Source organism: Oreochromis niloticus, linkage group LG1 (assembly GCF_001858045.2).
Source record: "Oreochromis niloticus isolate F11D_XX linkage group LG1, O_niloticus_UMD_NMBU, whole genome shotgun sequence".
Taxonomy (NCBI): domain Eukaryota; kingdom Metazoa; phylum Chordata; class Actinopteri; order Cichliformes; family Cichlidae; genus Oreochromis; species Oreochromis niloticus.
In genome coordinates, this window is record NC_031965.2 from 10,492,864 (window position 1) to 10,517,315 (window position 24,452).

At 38.7% G+C, this 24,452-nt stretch overlaps 1 protein-coding gene across 5 annotated transcripts in view; it reads right to left on the reverse strand.

The window, feature by feature from the left end:
• tspan4a (tetraspanin 4a) overlaps window positions 1-24,452 on the reverse strand; it is a 158,466-nt gene that overhangs the window by 14,157 nt on the left and 119,857 nt on the right. For all 5 annotated transcript variants that reach the window (XM_019352737.2, XM_019352761.2, XM_019352795.2 and 2 more), the window contains 2 exons: window positions 6,121-6,222; window positions 3,963-4,094 (listed from right to left, as the gene is read on the reverse strand). In XM_019352737.2, the coding sequence (XP_019208282.1) occupies window positions 3,963-4,094; window positions 6,121-6,222 (234 nt within the window). The remainder of the gene's footprint in view (window positions 1-3,962; window positions 4,095-6,120; window positions 6,223-24,452) is intronic.

A 24,452-nucleotide genomic window follows, 5' to 3' on the forward strand; every position in this document is an offset into this window, starting at 1 on the left:
GAAGCTTTGCAAACTGTCCAGACAATAACACGTGTTCCATTTTTATTCAGACAAACCTGCAAAAATTAAGTATACTATATATACTACTACTACTATTTACTACTGCAATCCCACAGCTTCTTCACCTTACTCACCGGTGCATGGACAAGCATCCGTTTATCGCAGTTCTGGCCTTTTGAACCTTTTGGCTTTTTAAAATCCTTTTTGTGTGCGATTTTGCAGCAGCCGAACTGCAAAATAACACTAAATAACACTGACTTTTACCAACTTTTGCCACACAATGCAGCTGCGTCTCTGAAAACAGAATTAGGAGAAATCCTCACAGTCGCAGGCAAAAAAAGCTGGATCTCTGAAGATGAAAGAAACCCTGCTTTTTGAATGCTTCCAGAGATACACGAATCTATTGAAAATTCCCCTTTGATATCAGGCAAAGACAGCCTTATGAAGCCAGCAGTAAAATACATTGACTTTTTCATTAAACCTTTCTTATCTTTATTACCTGCTTTTGTTCAGGACGCTACCGGCGTGCTTAACAAGCTCAAACAACTGGAAAACACTCACACACATACAGACAATTTCAAAACCATGCACATTAAGTAATTGTACACAATTATAGATCATGTACAAGCCCAGCAGCACTCGGCTACTTTTTTGGTGGTCGCCATAATCCCATGAGAATTAGGAGTGATGGATGTTCATCCGAGGTAAGCACATTATTTTTCAAAGCAACGATAGACCTAATCTTAAGCTATCTTTAGATAACAGCAAGGAGCGAATACCATCGTTGTAGACATCTGTATTTAGAGTTTTCATCCAAAGTGGCTGGAGGAAAATGCCTCTTATGGTCAGTTCTATGGAAAATTTGTGCCTAGGACAAGCACTTTGACACTAAATCTTAGGAAATGGTGTCACCTTTTCAGCAACATGGGTACAGAAATAACAGAAACTAACCTTACTACAAAGAAAGAAACAGAGAGAACGTTAGAAATTGGCACAAAGTGGGGGTATGATTGAGAGAGATGATGTATTGATCCAGATCTTACCTGTCCCACCAGTTTTAGCAGGTCTTTGTCTCTACAAGATAAACAGCTACACAGCTATCATGATTGGGTCTAACACCTAGGGGAGGGGTCCTACAAGTGCAATCAATGCAGTCGTTGCACAAACAGATCTCGATCTGGCACAGATGAAGATCTGTTGTTTTCTCAAAAGGAGTTTACTATTAATCATTTCAGTTACTGTAAAACCTCATCGATCATCTATAGGCTACAATGTCCCAGCTGCAAAGTTGTTTACACGGGAAAAAAATGAGACATTTACAAGAGAGCAGAGCACAAACACTCCACATGCACAGGCAATATTAATTAGCCCATGGCTAGACACTACCTGGACCTCCATATTAGTAACCCATGTATACTGTAGGCCTTTGGAATTGATTACATCATTCTTTCCTTACAAAGATGTGACACGTAAAGGAGACTTAACCAAAAGGAAGCGTTCTGATTTTATAAATTACAGGCCTGGGTTAAATGACGACTTAGATTTTACTGTTTTATTCAATCTTATTCGAATCTTATTCAATTTTAAATAGTTAGATTGAATAAGATTCAAATTACATTTATAGTATTATAGCAGTATAATACAATTATACTAGTCATTTGCATTCATATTCTTCTGAGCTTCAACACCTGGCTTAGGTTTTTAAGTTTGCCATTGGTGAAATCCCCCCAAAAAGGAACTGTTTCCATGAAATCTGTTTAACTCCCTGATGAATGCCTGTATGCTGAAATGGAGAGGAGCTTTTTCAATCTGCATTAAACATGGCCAAGCCGTGAGAGTAAAAGTACTTTGAATGTTATTTAAAGATGAGAGTACCTTGAGGTGCTTTGATTTTTAAGCTAAATTGCACTGCTGGCTTTAACCTGGCCAGAATGTAAGATCCCGATAAAAGAAATGCATCTGAAATGCAGTTATTCTGTTTCATGCTTCTTTTCTTCTAATATGCTGAAATCCACAAGGAAAAAAAAACTCTCTGTACGGTCCAGCTGCTAAGAATTAAAAATATGACACTAATAATACATTAGAAAAACATTAGTAGCACCAGCAGTCAAGTCCTTCTGGAGAGAGGTGATTAATTCAATAAGCACTATAATGAATACAAAAATCTCTCAGGCCTCCTGTTTACTTGGTGAGGTGCCGGGCTGCTGAGGTTTAAGCTTCTCTCTTTTTTAAACTGCAAAATGACTGTTGACAATTTGTGAGTCAAACTGTTTTGAAGCAGATGAATTAGATGTTGATTGTGGTCCTGAATTGATCTCCGATTTGAGATCAAGCAAAGAATTGCCCGTTAACGTCACAAATTACAATTACTTACCAAGTACTTGGTATGCTTGGATAATCAAGCGTAGGTAAGATTTCTGATTGGATGTGTGTGTGCGCAATTTTTGCAAAAGCAGCTTTATATGGATTGAACTTTTAGACATTTTAGTAAAAGCTCAGATGCATCATGAAAGAGGCCTATTATGCTTATCCTTATTTTCTGTCACATATACTATATATACATACATGGGGGATGCTCAGGCTGCTCTAAACTCTCGGTTCCAGAAACTCTGTCTAGTCTTGGCTCTGTATGTCGGTGAGCAAAGAAGCCTGTTGTTCAAACCTTCTGTTTGGGAGGGGCAGCCAATTAGAAAACAGCCACTTTTAAGGTTGAATGAGAGAAGCTAAAGTAGTTTGTTTCAGAGAGCAGATGAACCGAGCCTTAGTATAAGGTCATTAATGATTACTTGGAACGATGAATCATGTAAATATAATCTAGTAGAGTCATTTTGTCTCAAATCAACCAAGCCTCCTGCTCGACAATCGCCGATTTGGATAACAATTTTACGTCAGAACATTTGAACATTTATGATGGTAGCTGTGAAATTTTAGTTTCATATATCAAATATTTTTCAAGATATATTTGGTTTGAAAAATGTCCGTCAACCCAATTTTTTTTTCTCCACACGTTGAAATCTAAGGCAATGTTTGAACATGAATGTATCGAAAACTATTAGAGATAAAAGCCTGAGATTTTCATTGGTCTTTTTTTACCATTAAAATGAATCAGAATTTGGGAGAGATGCATCCAAAAAAGTACTGGCTAGTTAAAATGTGAAGAAAAAGCCTGCACAGTCCTGCAAAGACTCAATTTTGAGCATGCACTATAAAAAACCCTGCAAATTCGGCATGGTGTATTACAAAATGCTGTAAAATAAAGCATGTAGAATCCTTTTCAATGTGAAATTCACAGTCACATAAATGAAGAAAAAGTCTATTTCAGTTATGCATGTTGCATGTTGGATTGAACAAATATGATAAGCTGTGCCACAAAAACAAAAGTATCAGTAGACTGCTCGGTCCAAATAGAGGAAAATGCTGGAGGTACTCTAAGTATAACTAAGAAAATTACACATTATGTATGCTTAATAACATTTTGATGTTAAGACTATTAGATATTTACCTGAATCAGAGAACTGCGACACGTAATTGCTCCTCTGAGTTAAGCAAAACCTCTATCATTAAGACCATCTCCTTCATTATCTAACAGTAGGCTGCAATGCTCTCAAGTTTTCCAATTTTCAAGTTTACAACACTACATTTAATTTGTCTTAAAATTTCCAAATTTTTCTCACGTGCAGTTGTGTTTATGATTTTGCAGGTGATTAAAATGATACGTGCCTGCGCTGACCCTTTACACACTAAATATGGCTTCAGCTTCCGCCCCCTTCACAGGTATTCACGGCCCTTCTGCACCCAGCTGCTACAAGGTGTGATTCGACAACTGCTGTTTGAGGAAGGGTTTAGCAACTAAATATATCCTCTGCAAAAGTAAAATTGTGGAAAAAAACACCACAAAAGAAGGAAGATCAGTAGCACAATTTGAAGTTGTTGTATACTTGGGTTTATATGTCTGAACTCACCGCTGTCCACCATGTTCCCGGGTTGTCCAGGCCACAGTTGTCGCTGTACTCCAGGCAGCAGGAGTCTGGCACGCGGCTGGCATTGTAAACCTCAAACCAGTCTGTGTGGTTGGTCACTCCACAGCAACGAAACTACGACGGGAGAAAAACAATGAGCCTTCAGAGTCTGACCTTTTGTTATCAACACACTGAAATCCTAATTCACGGGCAAGAAATATACATCCTCAAGTGATGGGCACGAAAGCTGTTTACCTCGCACAAATTAAGATTCCTTGGGTAAAATAACTGATATGTGCTGAGCATATAAAACCCCTCATCCTCCTGATATTGAGCTGCAGCCCTCTCAAAGCCTTAAAATAACTTTCTAACTCGCCCCGCTTTTCTTTTAAATAAATATTTCCCCGCTTTGAGATTGGTATAGATTTTTTTATATAAGGCATCGTGGCTTTCACCACAATTCATTTCATCAGTGTAGTTGAAAAGATTAAATGCCTCTGAAAGAGATATTTTTTTTCATCTGGTGGACTTAAATTCCACAGGGGAATAATGCTGTCCGAGCTGCGTGGGCACAGTTGGGGATTTTGTGTTAATTTAAAACTTACTCACTTCCTTAAACAATGGAAGCACTAACATGAGGAACTACAGAATTCAAATCACCAGAGAGAGCTGGGAAATAAAGATGTAAACTTTGGTCAGAACACACAGTTAGAATATTCAGATGTTATCACCTTGGAAAGTTTAAGACCAAATGTGCGCAGTCAGTACAGATTTATTATACCTAGGATTCATTTAGTGCCTTGTGGAGCTCTTTCCTGCTCCGTGTAAGGTATATCTGCGTCTACATGCATGCATACATAGCTCCATAGGTGGCCATTAATAATATTCAGGGTGAACTTTGCTCCAGGGACATCTGCTGCATTATCCATTCAGTGAGTCAGCATATATGTAAGAGGCTTGGGAGGGAGTGACAGAATGAGAGCTGCCGTATAATGATCTTCATCTCAGCCAGACTCTGTGGAGACCCATACATACACACAGCGGCACTGATCTGACAAGGGGGGGGGGGGGTGTGCACGTTCATGTTTGTGCGCCAGCATTTTCAGGCAGCGGTTCATTCAGGCAGATTCTTCTTATGGTTTGATCCAACGTGCAGGAAGAAAATCAACTGTGCGCATTTACACCTACACATACAAACACACCTGGATTTGCATACAGTATTTGCATAGCAATAGATTTCTTTGTCATCATTTATGTCTTATCAGTCACCATACGCACACACATACACAGGTAAACACGCACTAGACACAAGTATACACACCAACACAGAGCAGAGCCAAACAACCGGCATGTACCGCACATTTACTAATGGAACACAACTACAAGCCATAACACAGGATCTGTGAGGTAAAAAAAAGAAGGTCCAAAGAGCCCCGAAGTCTGCGATCTATCATTTGATGTCTCCCAGATGCATTTTCTAACAGCAGCATCCGTCCTCTGCAATCCTTAATTCCAAATCTGTGTTTTTCACATTGTGTTTTCTTTGCAGAGAAATATAGAGGAAAAAAACATATATATAAATATTGCAACAGGAAAATGCACATCAAAGTGAGAGCTGGAGACAAAGATTACCTCCGAGAGTCTATGATGTTTGCATTAATCTCTCTGAAAACATTTTACCAGAGCATTTAAACCAGGAATGCTTTAAGTGTTTATTACTGTCAGTAGAGTCATTTCAAGACATGTCTTCTGGTGCCATTTCTCAGATTGGTGGTGTTTCTTTTATTAGCCGACTTATAAATGTCCAGATCCTATTAACGGCTAAAAGGATTGCGATATTTTATTCGTATATTACCCTGAAAGGGGAAATGTAAAACGAAATGGTGTTTCCGCATTTCACTATTCACTTATAATTTAATGTGATCACAGTGGCACAAAAACCCCCCAAAACAAAACAAGAAAAAGAAACAGTGAAACTCTGCCAATAGCAAAGATAAGTACTATAACAATGAATAATGCAGTCAAAATGTCACAGATTCAAGTTTGTGTTGTTGTATTTACCATCATCGGCACAGTTTTATTATTTCTTTTAAAGCTGTTAAATCTGAAACGGGTGCATCCCAAAGCATCGCCTACTCCCTCCGGTGATCTCACAACTTACATCAGTTTGTACTATCATCCAGGCGTTGGTCAAACCCACGTTGCCCTCTGTGCCAAAGAGCTGCAGGCCCTTCTTCAGATCTCTTTGGGCGTAGTGATCAATCTGAGAACACAGGACAGGAAACGCGGTTATTTAAGGCAGGAAAATAGGACAATTTACTATAACAAAACTACTTTTTGCTACTGTGTGGGTGAGATGTTAGAAAGGACATCTTCTCTATACATTTCAGAGCAGCTTGTTTCCATTTTCATCAGCGGAGGACAAATGTGATTTAAACTCAAGTGGCAACAAATAACCACAGACTCTCAGTTCTCATTTGGGAAAAGCACAATCTGTCAGGAGTGAACCAGAACAGACTCAATGTGTTGTTGATACCATATATTTTGATTTTGACTTGACGAAAGACAGTACTGAAAGTTTTTTTATGAATATATATTGTTCTGTTGTTTATCGCAGGATTTCTATAATTAAACATACTTAAAATAGAGAAGAGAAGAAATTGCTCTGTTCTTTCATCAACGCACGAATGTGTCTTTGTCCCACTTATAAAGGCAACAAGTATAGTAAAATAACACAGCTATAATTAGCAATCCACCTACATACATACATACTGAAACCTTACAGCACGGAAATACTCAGTTCATCCTCAGCTACTGCGTATGTGAATGGTGTCGTAAAATTACACAGAAGGTGTCCTTTGGTATTGTAAAGTAAAACCCTTAATAAATGGGAAGGATTACTGGTGTGAAGTGATGCATTTTAACCTAAACCGCAATGTTTTTCCAAATGGTAAATGGATTGATTCTTATACAGTGCTTTTTTACTCTCCCTGAGTACTCAAAGCGCTGTATACAACATGCCACATTCACCCAATCACACCCATTCACACCAGCACTGTCTTCTAAATTTCTTAGTGCTTCATAACTACCATTCATACTCCGATGAACGCATCGGAGAGCATTTTGGGGTTAGTATCTTAGTACACTGTTAGTACACTGCTGAATTTTCTTCTTCACTGGTATTAGTTTAAGTCTGTTGAGCATTTGATGTGTCGAGGAGTTAAGCGCTAATGGAAAAGGTTTGAGGAGGACTCTAGTGTAGCAGGTGGACTCGGTGGGCTCTCAAATCTTTTGAGCATTTATCAAACACTTGCATCTCTGACATATCAAACAAACCAAACACCAGACCCACACTTAATCAGCTGATTAAAGCTAGATTTAGGTTTAGATTCTCAAAGAAGATAAGAATCATTGTTTTCTAGGTGATAAACCTGCAATGTCTGTCACTCCTACAACCTAATGTGGACTTAAGAAGGTCTCTGAAATGGGTTTATCATCTTATCCACCAGTATTTCCATGCCTGTACCTTCTGGCATCAGTGCCAACAAACACCTTGGAGCAAAAAAAAAGGTAATATTTAAAAGGATGAAAACACATTGTCTAAAACTACTTACTGGTACTACTGGTACTGACTGGGGGATTACTGGATGTCAAAAAATAGCTGTACTGTTTTAAAGAGTTTCATTTGAAGGCAAAAAGAGTGCTGTGCTCACAAGTTAAACATCTGCCTACGATGTAGCCTACACAACTGGCCAACAGTACGCCGTCACTGCCGTTGTCATGTTGTCATTTTGTGTAACATTTTGTGTAACTTCCATGTTTTTTTCTTTCCTTTATAATTATAATATTAAAGGTCTACAGTATATAGTGTGAGTGAGTGTAAAATTATGCTCACTGTCATGTGTGTGTACCAGACCATGAGTGGTGTGGTAACATGCAGCTTATGAATGACTGACTCTTAACTGATGACCACAGGTTACATTATGAGCCAAGATGGCTACCATCTGCGGAGGATTCATTCATATTTTCCTTGTCCCAACCTGTCACACCTGCGTAACTTGTGCCTTTTGCTTCTGTATGTCAGTTTGAAGTAGAAAGTAGGAGGTTAATTTGGTTAATTTTCTATATGGATCACCCCTGTTGTATTTTGGTATGCTTCCTTTGTTTCTTTGTTTTTTCATTAGCCCTTACTCTGGCATAAAAGTTAGATTTAGGCACTAAAAAGTACTTGTTTAATTTTAAGAAATCATCGTGATGTAGCTTCAAATTTGTCACAACATTAACTATTTGTGGAAAAAAAATGCCACGGCAACCATCCATCCATCCATCCATCATCTTAAGCCATGGTGCCAGCAGGCTAAGGAGGGTATTCCAGAAGTCGTTCTCCACAGCAATACTTTCTGAGGCATTCCCAGGCCAGCTGAGGCATATAATCATCTGGCCTGGAGGGAGGCACATCCAAAGGGAGACTGGGATTCTAGCACTTCACCTGAACTGGCTCCTTTTGACATGGATGAGCAGCACCTCGACTCTGAGGTCTCTCCGGATGTGCTTATCAACCTATCTCTAAGGCTAAGCCGAGTCACACTAGAGAATAATTTGCTCAAGATTTTTTTTCGGTGAGCATCAGACCGTTGATGACTGATAAATCAAGAGCTTTGTCTCTTAGCTTAGCTCCGTTTTTAGTCTGCATCAGTCTCTCTGTCCCAACCCAGATGGAGAACTCCACTTTTTTGCAGCAGAGAAAAACATTGGCATGCTACTGCAAGTGAAAACCACCGAACTAACGCTGTAACTTGATTATCTTGATATGAGAGGACAGCTGGTGCACATCTCTGAGACACCAGTGGCTGTAGTGGCTGTAGTATCTAAGACCGCTGGAATGATCCCACTTGTTTTCTACTCTTGTTTGTTCACTATATTGATTGGACTGGTTAAAGTGGTTAAACTGCTTCATGGTTAAAGGAAAAACATGATAGGAAATGATAGTTTATGGAAGACCAGTGTTGTATGCTTTGAAGGAATATCACCACTAAACATCGTTTGGATACATGAACTTTGAACACTGAGCTGCTGCAGTCAGATGCTCACTCTCAGGCTATATTCCACACTACAAGTCTTTGCACGTGATATTAAAAGTGATAAGCTGTGGTCAGCAGTGAGAGGACTAGATTGGATTTGGACGGCAGACCACTGAGCCGATGTTCGGTAAACAGGCTCCACGCGGGTTTAGTTTAGAAGGTCTGGCTTAGCAGAGTGAACCTAAACAAACAAGATAAAAACCCTGAACAAAATCAGCTTTTGCAGTGAGCTTTGAATCAAGAGAAAACAAACTGGGGGCGTGAACACAGTCACAGAGGTAAACATGATTAAATACCCTCAAGCCTTTGAAGTTCATAAAATCTAAAGAAAAAAAGAGAGCATGGGCGCTATACACACAGCGGGCAAACAAAAACTCCAAAGCCGCTCAGCCTTATTTACACATTTAGATGGTGGACCCCATCAAACATCAATCACATTGATCTCCACTGACCTCGCGCTTTCCTACACAGTAGCCTTTTAGCATCTGCTGTGCTCCAGACACATAACCCTTACATCAAGCCTGACTCAAAGCACTCAGATACTCAGTGAACACGGCCTTCATTTGACCAAACGACATTTAAATGCTCAATGTGCTTTGCTTCATAGCTCTTCTTGCTTTCTGCATGTTATTATATCAAATATGAGAACATTTTGCTCTCTCCAGTTTGACATTTCCACGAGAAGAAAGTTATTTTAAATTGATGGCAAAATAGATAAGGTCCATACTTCAGTCTTTTAACGCCGTGCCTTCATACGGCTGCGTTTAGTGGCTGGTTTTCTCCTTAAATACTGTCTGAAACTAATTTAATAAAGCTGAATGTCATCATAGTCAAATGCAGATCCTATATTCAAGGATTAATTAAAGGTCATTAATGCCTCCTTGGCTGAATGACTGTGTGAAGCTGTTTTATCAGACTAGTGGCTGTGGGGGAAAAATGTGCCACTACCTCTGGAGCAATGAACCGTGTGCTTTGCTTATAATCTCATCATTGTCGTTTACAGTCGCGCCTAACATCGACACAGATGCTATTTTCAGAATGTAGTAAAACACAAAGAGGCTAATGTTGTGGCCAAAAAATAAATAAATCAGCTCAAAGTGAAAGGACACTGTGCATAAACAGTAAAACATGGTTAATGGTGACAGCTTAATATATTCCTTCAAAGCAACAACAGCGAAATTTTGCTCAGTAAATCTGTCACACACAGCTTTGTGTGGGGGTGGTGAGTATATACCAAATCCCTGAGTGCCAACAAGATACTTTACCAAAAATAATTACTTTCATTTTTTAAAATTAATTTATTTTTTAATATTATTTTCAAGTGAGCGCTGCACTCACAAATAGTCCCAGCTGTTTCTTGGTGCATAGTATGATCTTTTGGACCCCTTAACACATAACCATTATCTGTTACCATGGGGACAACAATGACAATCACAAAAGTGCATTTTTATAATACTTATAATTGTGACATCTCCACAAATTAAATGGGGAAAGGCAGCCCATGCTTAGTTACTTGCTCCTGTCATGCAGTAAACTGCATCTTTTTTTTCTTTTTTTGGAGCCTGCATTATGTTGTGTGGCAGAACTTAACTGGAAACGTTTGGTTTCACAAGATGCGTTTTCCGTCTGGCCTCTCTCATTCAGCCAGCATTCGATGTGTCCTCATCAGACAAGTGAACTTTACTGCTGACCTCTCATACAAGTGGAAATCTCAGCAAACCAACAGAGAAAAACAGTAAACCGTTACATTTAACATTTTACCCCTGCAGAGCACAATGCTCACACTCAGGATGGCCTAGTTCTGAGAAGTAGTAACAGAAGACCTCAAAAAGACACTAGCAGAAAGGAACTGCTCCTTCTAACTCAATAAGCTAAGAATTGCTCTGAAAGTACAAAAGTATTAAAAGCGAAACAGGGACACTAGGAAGGAGAAAATCTGACAACAATCTGACAAACCTAAAGGCCTGGATTATTGTTGCCATTAATTAATTAATAATTCTGTTTCTAGGCCTCCTGATTTATTCTACTTTATCATTTATTTGGAAAGGACAGAGAAATGCCTGTTTCACTTAGTTCAAATGAATCAAATTTCTTCCTTTATTTTTTGCCCTGCTTTGGTCTCCTCCAAACCTCTATGTAACATGAGCATTTTGAGGCTACGATGTTTGACTTCCTGGTAGCAGATACCACACTGTTCTTTTGGATTTTTGCAGCATTTCTTGAAAACCACAGCTTTCAGTTGATGATAAGAAAATAACAGGATGATTCACACAGCAACAAAAAAGAAAAATGGAAACAGTTATAAGCAAAAGAAAAAGACATAAAATAACATTATAAAAAAAGGAATAAAAGGCTTATATTTCACAGGGATAAGGACATAAAAATACACAATGGATATCAGTCGCGCCTTCTTCGAGGTGTAGTACCAACAGTGCTGTCTTCACCTCCTCCAGTTGACACACAACTTTACACAGCACCACTGCAGACGACAGGCAGTAAAAAACATGTGGATCCAATGCAGAAAAATCTTAAACCTGCATTTTATCTTTAGACCACTAGATGGCGACTGCTATGATTCTAAAAAGACTTCCAGTTCTGTAGAAGTCTATGGAAAAGTCTATGGCTTTCTGTCTTGACCTAAGTAAAAGGCAATGGGAGAAATGCTACTCTTAAGTCTTCAAAACTGGGTGATATCACGATAGCAACATCGACTTTTGATACCATCTAGGCAGCTAGGCGGCAAACATTATCAGTCCTGCTAATCTGTAACAGACAATGTTTATTTATCAGGATAACAAAATAATTTGTGTCTAAAAACATCAGGATTCACTTAAAGTCCCAGTCTGGATCTGAGACAGGTCTGCCAGCAACTAGGCCTGTCTTACCCACTCTGTTTGATCAACAATAAAAAATATGAAGCCTGTTCACCAGAAGCACAGCACTACCTCTGACACGCTTACAATATTGTTGTCTATTCTGTTTTTCATTTCGTGTACTCTCTAAGAGAATACCTGCCATATATACTGTGTGTATATACACACCTTACAGTAATGTTACTGCATTTTTAGATAAAATACATCAAAATGACAAAAACAGCAACTCTAACTGTACCAAGTTGCTGACTTTAAATGCTCTGATAACCAGACGCGATGAAGTAAGAAAACATTAAGAATGTGAACAAAGCAGTTCAGTGAGATGTGCCATTTTAAACGACTGATTCTCTTATTACTGATTTAATTTTTTTGAACAGGCAATTTTTCTAATATTGTTCATTTGGGTGTTTCCTTAATAATTGGTGGCATCCTTCTCTGCAAATGACATTGCTCAGTCAAAATTAGACGCTGCATTAGGATCCGCAAACCGTAATTCGGATGCCTCAAAGATATGAAGATGAAAGAGAATTCTGAATGAAAAGAAAAATGACAACAGATGTAATTTCTTGCAACAATAAAGAAGCGCTGATTTCTAAATAAACTGGTGCCACGAGCTACAACATGACATCACAACAACAATGTCTAAAGTGATGTAAGAATCCAGCGCACGGGGCCTTTAAGTCCCATTTGAGTGGACTGAAGTGAGCTGTGAGTCATCTGAAGTGCTGCAAATTAAAATAAAAAGAGAGGGAAAAGAAAAAGTGAGAACTTTTTATTCAAATTAGCATTTTTTTTTCTAAGTAGGTCATTAGTAAAGAAGGACTCTGGTTAAAGTTAATCAAGCAGAGAGTGCACAAGCCACAGCTGCACTTTTAGCTTGGTATTGATGTTGTCCTCGGTACATGGGTCGCCCTTTGACTACACCAGTCGAGTCAAGGATGGGCCATCAATAATTTATATGGCAGCAATACAAGGAGAGATAAGAGATGTATATTGGGAGGAGAGCAGACACAAGATGAGACAGAAAGATGTGGATGTGAAAAAGAGAAGCGAGATGAAGGCAGAAGATAGTGGGTGCAGGAAAAAAGTCAACATGGGAAAAGAGGGGGAGAGAATGAGCCAAAAGGGCACAGCGCAGGTTAGAATGTGTGCAGCGCAAATACACTGTGGGGAAGATGAAGTGGTTATATGACTGCTGGACTCTGGATGACGCAGGCAATACAGCAAGCAAAGAAAAGAAGCTTTCCATCAGTGACAGCCCAGGAGAAAGAAATACAAGACAGGGATTTCAGAGGAGGGGAAATAATGAAAAGAAAAATGCCTCAATTCACTTGCTCCCTCCAAACAGTGGATATCCATTACCTGTGCTATGAGGGGGAAGACAGAGCCAGAATGCAAAAAAAAAAAATGATAAAGGAACTAATAAAAAAAGAGGAAAGATCAATGATAAAAGTCCCCAGGGATTTCCTATGGCCACGTTATTTCACTCTAAGATGCCAAACTGCATAAAAAATGCCCTACTTTTTCTTCCACAATGACATTACTTATTCTAAAAAAGAAGAATTTCAGCTTCACTGATCAAAGTATAAGCTGTGGACTTGAAATCTGGAAGTCATAGCGACTCTAGCAGCTTCATACCTCAGGACCATCCCAAATATAGGTTCTATTAGTTATGTTTCAGTTAAAAAGTCATGTTTCATTTGTTTCATATCGGTGTGATTTAGTAACCTGTTGGTCTCTGCATTGTTGGCATCTGCCTAAATATTCCACAGCACTTCTTCCTTCCTCACCTATCGACTCGCCCTAAACTCACTGGCAAAGGCTTGTTTACTCAAAATACTTCCATTTTATCCTTCTGAAAAGGGAGTCCAAATTACATTCCCAGGACATCCATCAAAAACGAGCCAAAGTCAGGTTTTCAAGGGCATTTCTTTTGACTCCAGAAGAACTTGCTTCCCCTGGAATATGAGCTTAAATCAAAGTGTTACACTGCATTTCGAAAAGGGTTTATAGGGAGATGCTGTCCTTCTGAAGAATCGGCTTACGTTTTGTCTGTGCCTCGGGACAGATTGCTCAATATTTGTTATTTTAGGCAACCTTCTTCTCAAGCTCGAAAGCCAGCAACCAGGACACGCAGGTCTCACATTTAAAGCTGCTGACGGAGTTTTTCTTGTGTCCAGGGAAGCAGTGATGACATATGTTAATTATTAAAGCGGGTGGCAAGCCCCTTTAAGTGACTAATCTCTGTCCTTAGCTGAGGCAAATCAATTACAGCCCCAGCTCTTTTCCATCCCCTGCTTCTAATCAGTTCCTGATTAACACTTGGCAAACTTGGAAAATGAGTAGACAATCAATGCCACTCTCAGAAAGCAGCGAAGCAGTGAAGCAGTGGAATCAAGGCTTTGAAGGATGATACTTTAACAGCTTCAATCATGGCATTAGGAGTTAATACAAGATGCTGCACAATGAAATTCAACTGATATATAGGCATTCCTCTGTTGCCTGGTTTCAGTGTTGATGTTCTAAAAAACCATGTGAAACTATTCTGATGTGCAGCTGAATATCTCTTAAAGTCTTTTGCCTGCAGCTATTGACAGCAAACAGAAGCATTTTTCTGAAGCTGTCATCCAGTGCCTTCAATCTGTCCTTAACAGTTTTACATCACAGATCTATTCTGATCCTTTTTCCTGAGGTCTTATCACCTTTTAGCTGCTGCATTTCCTTCACTCTAGTTCAGAAACCCTCCTGTGTCTAAACAGAGAGTGCACACAGCGTTCGCGCTGACGTCACGCCTTTGCCATTGTGACTCGTCACAATCAAACAGATAATGATGAAAAAATAATAACTTCTCAGCAGCACCGACTATGAGCCTTACAGGTGGATACTGAAGCTGAGGTCGGGTTATTGAAATGCTGCATGCACAGCACCAGCAGCATCAACAAGGAAAAGCTTTCAGGTCAGCATTGTGGCTGCAAAAGAGAGCAGCACAAAATGCCTTTTATATGTGCTTCAGTGAGAGGTGCATGTGCAGGCTGACTGCTGCGGCTATTATAAGTTGGTCTTGTTTGCTGAGGCTTTGACTCTTTTGTTTATCTAACAAAGCTATTAATTATTTAAATGAGAATAAAAAACGCAGCTAATTTAGCCACATCTGAATAATACTAAGCTTTGGCATCCCGGTAACTCTGGTACGTTGGATTGTTTATTCTAAAATTCAGCCGTAGGATAGCTCATTTCATGTGTGTTCCAGAGAGAAACAGCCAGTGACAGATTGCACAAGAATTTCAACAAAAAAAATAATAAAAAAAGAGGCAATGATTGATTATAAACCCCTGGTACAAATTGTGCTGAGAATTTTAAAATCTGAACACACCTATCTATCCATCCATCCATTTATCTAATACCTTTTGCTTCAAACTGCCTTATATCTGTGATCACACTGATTTAAAAAGGTGCTGGAAACGCATCACAGAGCTGCTGCAGATTTGTTGGCTTCACCTCCATAATACCAATCTGATGCGACTCCAAACCATCCCATTGAGATCTGGTGACAGTGGAGGCCATCTGAGTACAGTGAGCTCATTGTGATGTTCAAGAAACCAGTTTGAGATGATTTGAGCTTTGTGACATGCTGTGTTATCCTGCTGGAAGCAGCCATCGGAAAATGGGTACACTGTGGTCAGTAAGGACATGGTGAGCAATAATACTCAGGTAGGCTGTGGCATTTAAACGATGCTCAGTTGGTACTAAAGTGCTAAAGAAAATATCGCCTTCACAAACCTAATCCATTAATACAGGCAGGTTGAATTTTATGATTTCATGTTGTTTACAACAATTTCTGACCTTACCATTCGAAAGTTACAGCAGAAATCGAGATTCATCCAATTGCTGAATGTTTTTCTAATCTTCTGTTGTCAAGGTTTGTTGAGCCTGTGTGAATTGTGGCCTCAGTTTCCTGTTCTGATCTGACAGTTGTGACCGGGTGCTGCAGCCCAGTGGATCAGCAGTAAATCAGCAATTTGTGACATATTCACACCAGTCTTTCTAGCACCAACAACCATGCCGCATCCAAAGTTACTTTAATCACATTCTACCTCATTCTGATGCTCATGTTGAAATCCAGCTGTCTTCATCATGCCTACATGATTACCCAAATAAACATTGCTGCTGTCATGTGATTGGCTGAATAGATATTTACATTAACAATCTTTATTCATTAAAAAAAGGTAACATCTTCTAAATGGACAGATTCCTCCATACTCTAGTGCAGGGGTTGGCAACCTTTAACACCCAAAGAGCCATTTGGACCCAGTTTCCATGGAAAGAAAACACTGGGAGCCACACATACTTTTTGGCATGTAAAATGAAGATAACACTGTACATATATGTATGTTATCTTACTTTTCTCCATACTTGGCCTACCTGGGGTTGAAATGCTCAATAAATGGATGACGTTTTGGCGGCTTCTGCAAGTGTGACGCTTATTTTAAGTGATGAAAAATAATAAAATGTAATTTTATTTTAATATGTCAGATCACAGTAATCTCCCAATTTAGAACTACAAGTTAAAAAAAAAAGAACCAACACGAAAAGTACACTTTAGTTAAATATCTATAATTTATTTTCCCAAGCCACGCGAAGCCGCGGGTTGCAGACCCCTGCTCTAGGGGAATAAGCAGGAATCTTTAGTTCACCATCTTCAGCTACAAACTTTAAATGATACATCTTTTTATTTCATTGGGTCATTGAATACAACAGTGGATAAAACTGAGTATGGACTCTAAACTGTGAGTCTTTTGAACAGAACTCTTTTACATTGTGAGCTTTTCATTCCTACTGATGGATTTCCATTTCCATTATAATCACGTCTTGAAAAAGAGTTGTTTAGTGTGACTTTTGGGATTGATTGGGGGAGGTAAGCTGCACAAATTTGCACAAACTAATTTGCATCTTAAAAATATTTTTAATCTGACAACCAGCCAGATTGGGCAATTTTCATGTTTTTTCAGCACAACCCAAATGAGTTTTTCTAAACCAGCCTAGTAATGTCACACTTTACGCCACTGTGATTTTTCAAACAAAAGAAGCTCTCACACGATCAGAGTGCACACCCAGCTCTATATGTTGTCCTAAAGAGCCAGTGAAGCCTTTGCAATATCACAGATGTTCACCTGAGGCTAACAGTGCTCAGAGGGATTGTAAACCTTTGCAAGAAGCCTTTTTGGATTTTATGATAAAACCCCTCAACTGACACTGTTTTATCAGACATGAGGTGAAATACTCTCTACAGATAAGTAACCACACTTTTCAATCCATAACACCAGAACCACTGATGTAGGCATTGCATGTACCTAAAACATTAGGTGAGTTCTTACTGTGCTGCATCTTAAGGAAATAAATAAATAACCTGAGGTAATAAAAGATACCTTGGAGTCCAACTTCAAGTAGGCTTGAACTTGTTGAATTAACAGGAAGGAAAAATGTAGTTCAACTGAGAGGTGAAACTGAAATTAGAATCCCTTTGACATGCGGGCATGACTTGAAGCATAAAAATGATGCACCGATAGAGCAGAAAAAAACGAGGTTTAAAGTCGTAAAAACACATACGCAATCAGTCAACTTGAATAATCGGCCTGACTTTCAGATTCTTTTGCCCCGTCTTTTACCTCAGAGTAGAAACACGCTGTCCCGTTATGTAAATTCTGATGAAACCAGGTTTCTTCAGTGTAAAAAGAATTCTTGAGGAGACTAAGATGTAAGTTGTAGAATAATTTACTGCGTTAACTCTGTACCAAGCAGAACTGGGGCAATCACACGGCTTTCCACCTCATATTCTGAGACTATCCTTCCACTGGGAGCATTTGAACATAGTTCAGACAAATATTCTGTTCATCCTCTCATTCAGATAGGATACTTCCTAATCTTTTTCCTATGGCTCAGCTTTCTGACTTTCATCTGCCTGCAAACACAAGTAAACACACTCTAGGCAGGTGCCAGAGAAAGGGTTCAAGGTCACCAATACAGACAAGCGCCCTAAAGAGGTGTTGCTATAGAGCAGAGCCCCTAGACTTAACCCTAGACCTTTTGTAAAAATCCCCATCCTGCCATACTTTACTTGTGGATGCTGATAATGTTGGTAGTGGTTTATGAATGTAATACATGGAGACCCTATTTACAAATGAAAAAACACTTCATCTTGTTTGCATGTTTTTAGGAATAAAACTCTTCATTATGTTAATATTGTCCTTATTAGAATCCTCAATTATAAAGCACCGTGATATAAATGCAACATTCTTTATCATATCGGGTTTCAATTACAAGTTGACGAGATTTAAGTATATTTTTGCCTTTTGCCTGATTGCAATTCAAATTACCTATAATAACCATGTTTGCAATTCCTCAACATCATCTGCAGTAATCAAACTGCACATTCCCCCGCTGCACTTATTCCAGCACTCCACAAACAAATGTCTTGTCGGTTTGCCGATCATCTCAATTTGTCTCTCATATAAACATCGCCCTGACGTGGGTGTATTTTAGTAACTTGATTAGCCAGGGGTGTTTACTTAATTGCATTACTGCAGTCTGCATGAAATGAAAATTTCTCACGCTTGAAATGTATTCTGACAGCGGTGTGGCATTTTGATATCTTGACAAGCTAAAATGTTTTGATGGCTGATGCCAGAACAGTAATGATGTGGAAAAAGTGGAGCTATCACACTTTAAACAGGGTTTCAGTGGGTTTCATATGATGCCCGTACCGTAGATTCCTTTACTGCATGAGTGGTTGCTCTTTAGCTGTATTTGAAGTAGACTGTTTACAAGCGGATACATTTTCTCTCTCCCTCCCCTTATCAAGTTATTTCCCAATTTTTCACGTTAAGGCGAACAAAACTGGAACATGGCCAAGAAGACGAGACACTGATGTGAGAGCGCGCCTGACAGCAGAAACAGGTGCTGGATCTCATGAGAAATGATGCGTGTCAACAGAATTTACCACGATCCATTCTCTCGCTGGAAAAACTAGATATTAATTTCAAACCCAACCAACAAGATGAAAGGTGTTTCACTTCATTGTTCACAGAGGCATGAAAGTTCACTTAGGATTATTTAATAATGCTTTACTTTAACCCATCTATTTAGCACATGAATGATTTACAACACAATATATTGCAGCTATGGGTACATAGGAAATGTGTTCAGCAAATTTGTATGGACCATCTGTTCTCTGTAGTCTTTAGAGGCTTGTAAAACAACCCTTAACCGTAGGCCTCCCTCTTAATGACACATTGTGATGCTGATTTGTTCACCTATGCATTCATTCATTGAAAGAAGTATTTTTTAAGTTCCCTTTTTTATCTGAGTTGTTATAAACCATTCCAATAACATTCAATTAACTTCAGTACAAAAACACACCCTCTTTATTTTTTTAATAAGAGAAAGGTAGGACTGAGTAGCACTATAATTCCTTTTGCTTTGGATATGTATGAATAATGTAACTAATTATTTTCTTAATTTAAAATACACAGCTAACCAGTAGTTACATGGCATTGCTACTAATTGATTACACTGATGATTCTCTCCTGTATCTGTGCTAATATGAAGCTCAACCCAGCAACCCACTACACTCATGGTGTCACAGCTTTGCATTCTTAACAAAAACCAAAAACAAAGGAATTTCCATGATAAACTCTCTCTGGCATGATAAGAAACAACCATTTTATACTTTAAGTGGAGCCTGACGTGTTCCTAAAAAATAGTTCAATCAACTGAAAAAGGCCAGAAGTACAAAACCATCCTTTGAACTAAAACATAAAAACATAAACCAAAAGTACAAATTACATTTTGAAGCGTAAAAAAAGCAAACTTAACACATTACAGTCTGACAGTAACTGCCTATTTAGTCCATCACAGGCATGATATGAAATTAGGGCAGTTGCCACTGTCTACGTTTACTACTTTGCTTGGCTACTGTGACAAACTGCACCCCATTCACACACTGTCAGGGAATTTTTCTGGCAGCTTAATGGTTTTAATAAATAAATTATTGGTTTCCAGATTTTTTTTTTTTTTTTTTTTGATGTGTGCACTATTCCTCTGCAGGCCTCAACTATAGCCTGGTTCCCTAAATTGACACTCGTTCATGAAAACTTTGAGAATGTCTGACTTCCTCTGTCATCTGTTGTCTGATTAACTTCAGGATTTAAGTTTACAGGCCACGTTTACAACAATCGTTGAACTCTTTGGGATGACTTCATTTGGTAGTTAGTCCTGGGATCGATGGGAATAACACTGGCTTTTCAGATGTTTGATTGTAAACCAGTAATTATAGGAAAATTCTACCATCATTAGCAAACCATGGAAAATGTTTAAGACAATCCATCTCCTTACTGTTTTATCATCATATGCCAGCTTCTTTTAATGTCAAAATAAAATGAAATGTAAGTGTTTATGTACACATTTATAAAAGTAAACTTTCAGGATTCATTTTTGACAATGCATATCAAACTTTGACTGGAAACCAATCAGTCAAGATCAGTGACTGAATTTATTCCAGTGCCTTTAGTTATATCTCATAGTACCTCCATGCTCATTGCACAACTTTTGCACAACCTGTAAATACCAACTTGTCTTAAATTCTCTAAATATGTAATACTTTTTCTCTTTTTTCATCATCATTATTATTATTACTGCTATGTCCTGTTATTTTCTTCTTTATATAACAGCACACTCTCTATATGCTGATGTAAAGCTGAGGAGCACGAGCCAAAGAATTTCATTATAGGTAAATGTGGCTACACTGTTTATCCGTACATGACAATAAAACTTAAAACTTGAAACTTAACGTACCAAATTTTTTATTAGGTCTGATTGGATCTGTTTATTTGCATAAGGAAAAGGCATGAATAGGTTCTTTATTCATAAAGGATATTAAATATTACATGTTTTGTATATCAAGACTTCTTTTTATCTACATCAGTGGCTCATGATTTAAACAAACCACCTTTATTTGTCACATACACAATCATACAGAGTACAACATGTAGTGAAATGCTTGTGTCGGGGGGGGGGGGGGGGGGGGGGGTATTGCATGGGGGGTCTAGCCAGGACCCTTACTGGATACCAGGTGGAAACCAAGCTTGAGACTCCTGCTCCAAAGGTGTGTAGTCTTACCACTACACAATCCAGCAGTAATTTAGCTGTTTATGTCTGGACCATTAACTAATTGTTTGCACTAATTGTTTGTCTGAGATTAACAGTCTCAAAAACATGTGGCCAGTATTTCATATTAAGCTTTTCGGTGTTACAATACAACAAGAAACAGGGACACTATTATATTTTAATGTTGTATTTTAATGGCCAATATCCTTTTGGTGTAGTGGGTGAGGCCTGGCCATAGCTCTTTGTGACTTCCTTTTTACGATTGCATTACCTCACCTTGACGGGTCCCAAAGTGCACAAGCGTATATGTAATTAGTGCTACCCATGACAGACACCTACTGAGGAAATATCTCATCTTGCTCTTACCTCATAAGTACCAACGTGTAGAGCTGAGGACACAAATGATCCTGACAGGATGAGCTACACTCTAGAATGATGCTCATGTTATGATGAAGCCGCAGCAGAACAAAGCCCAAATCACTTGCTTTTTATGCCCACTTATCAGCGTTTTTGATTTTACGAGAAGGCTGAACAAAACTCCTAAGAAGAGGCTTCATGCAGTCACCAAACATTACGAATGAAAGCTTTGTGATTCTGACACAGCAGAAATATGTTTCTTAAATCCACTCGTGTTGTAGTTTTGTAATCAGGCATAATTACACAAGAACTTTGCTTGAATTCAATTTTTTTCCACAGATAACAGAAAAACAACTACATAAAGAATTATGAATGAGGAAAACAGTTCATATTAATGAAGTCTAAAAAAACCAATCTGTTTATACCGTAAACAACTTAAAAAGCAATGACTGGGATTGCATTTTTAGTAGTGCAATTTTTTCATTGCTGAACTGTGCAAATATCTAAATGCAGATTAGATTTGCATCATTTATATTTTTAGTGGCAACATAAAGGCTTTAGTTATTTAAGTTCAGAAGATTTTAATAGAACATTACTGAATAAACAATAGTAGCACTTGTACAGCTGTGTATCATATCATGGGTTTAGCTGTTCACCCAACTGCCTGTTTATTCCTCACCTTACTGAGAGATGTGAAATCTGTTGTTGTTTTTTTGTCTGAGCACCATAAGAACTTTCATTGTTAATCCCTCAAAGAGTATGGCTTCACAAGACAATTTGCCTTTAATGGTCTTAAGAGATATACTCTTGACTTAAAGTTCTCACTATTATGGCCATTTTTCTTTCTCTCAACCCCTCAATTTAAATCTAAACCTAATGTCACTATTGTAGCATTTTCTTAGCAGAAGCAGATGGAGCACGCCGAGGTGAAATCATTCCAGCTAAAAAGTGAATATGATAAGTGTTCCTAAAAAAAGAACATCACAGGCTGATGACACAGAGCAGTTTAAGAGTATCTGAGAGCAGAGTTCTTCTTTTCATTTTAACTCATATATGTCAAAATGAAACCTTTTTGCTACAGGCCCTTTATTGCAGACTGTGTTTGAACTCAAAAATCCCAGCAGATGCAGAAGTCTGCTGGGTATCAGTGTTGGTGTCAAGCAGATATTAGATTTGAATCTTAAATCAAAGAGCATTCTTGCTTCATAGATATGTCTATTTGATTGATTTCATTTCAGCCGCTCACACAGTAAAGGAGTCTGTGTGTGTCTCAGCACCCACAACCGAATATTGATATCTGGTGGTTTCATTCTGCAGTGGATGGCTGTAAAACCAATACAACTGTACAGTGCATCTACTGCAGTGTACAGGAAGCTAATGTAATAAGCTTTCTAAATCAGTGTACACAAACAGCTTTTTCATTATTGATTGGTTAGGACGAGAGGTCCTATCAACATAGTTGTGCAGCAGCTTTATATGGACCCCAGGGGTAACTTATCAAGAACCCGGAGGAGGAATGGCCAATAATTTGAATCACTTGTATTGACCTTTTCAGTGTTACCACTTTCCAGTGGTTGGCTGCCAAGTATTTACTCTATTACTTGCACTTTGGTTGAGACCTTTTAACACCCGTTTCGCATGTCTGACGATTAAAGTCTACAAACTGTTGCTTACAAACACCTCACATTATTCTCGATGCCTCCAACTTGAAGGTTCTTCCTAATCGGCAGCTTGCAGGTATGGTTTAAATTATGTGTACTGAACTCACCACTGGGACGTATTGAAAATTGTGTTTGATAAGGGCCCCTTGTTTTGTTGATTTTTTGATACTAGGCTTATGAATGGCAAATGGAGAAAGACTGTTTTTTGGGGGTCTTGAAGCTGCTGCTATAAATGATAAAAGGTTCAAAATGAAATTCTTTCAACTTACCAAACTGATCCTGGAATTTCCACTTCCCCTTCAGCGCTCCATGAATGCATTTTATTGGTTGAACTGGCTTTCTCCTGATATTTCCTACTTTAGGATACTTTGGAAAAACAATACACTGTCCACACACACACACCAGACGTCATTTAAATATGTGATTTACACTAAGCGCTTATGTTCATGGCATATTATTGTGCTAACAAGCACTGAATTAACTGACTACACTTAAGAGGTGTGAGAGGCTCATTAGCCTTTATACTTAATTTAATGCAGAGACCTTTGTTGTTATGAGATTAGATTTTCTCTGCGGCTCAACTAGTAATACAGCTACTGTGACGTATGATATTATTGGTAGCAGTATGCATCGCATTATACTTCTTATAGTGCTGGTAGTCTCCTGATCCCTAAACAAAATAGTGCAAGTGATCTGCTGTTTTTGTTGCTTTGTTGGTGCTTGTCTGATGGGGTAATTTTCCCATGAGGTGATAAAAATGCCAAGAGGACAAGGCAGTAAACCCACACGGAGATAGTATAAAGCACCATACATCAATTTTCAGTACCGCCACCCCACCCCACCCCGAGTCAGACTTATTTTTATTCCCTTTGACATTCTGAGCCACGCTGGTTCCACTGAAGTTAACCTCACAGGACCTTTTCATCATCCTTAGGAGCCAACAAAGTGAAACAAACGATGACCATTTCAGGTGCATGCAAGACGTGTGGGCTGTTGCAAGTAGCTTGCAGCTACATCACAGAGCTTTTTATCAGTGCTAAAGCAGGTGTAATAAAGCAGACCACTAAGCGTGACCATCCCTGAAGACGGGGATGGAGTTCATCAAAATGCACCTACTGCTGCACTCGGTTTAAGTTATGGTAACCGGAGGGCTTTGCATACGGGAGGAATGACATTGTCTTGTACTCCCAGCAGCTTCCAGGATATTATTATAGTGATGGAGGAGGTGTTTGTATGTCTGTACTCAATAACATTTCTGTTTGACATCATAACACAGTAAATTCTCCCCAAATAATAAACACCTTACAGTGTTTCTTCTGGGTGGAAAAAAATCTATTTTAAAACAAGACATTTCAAATT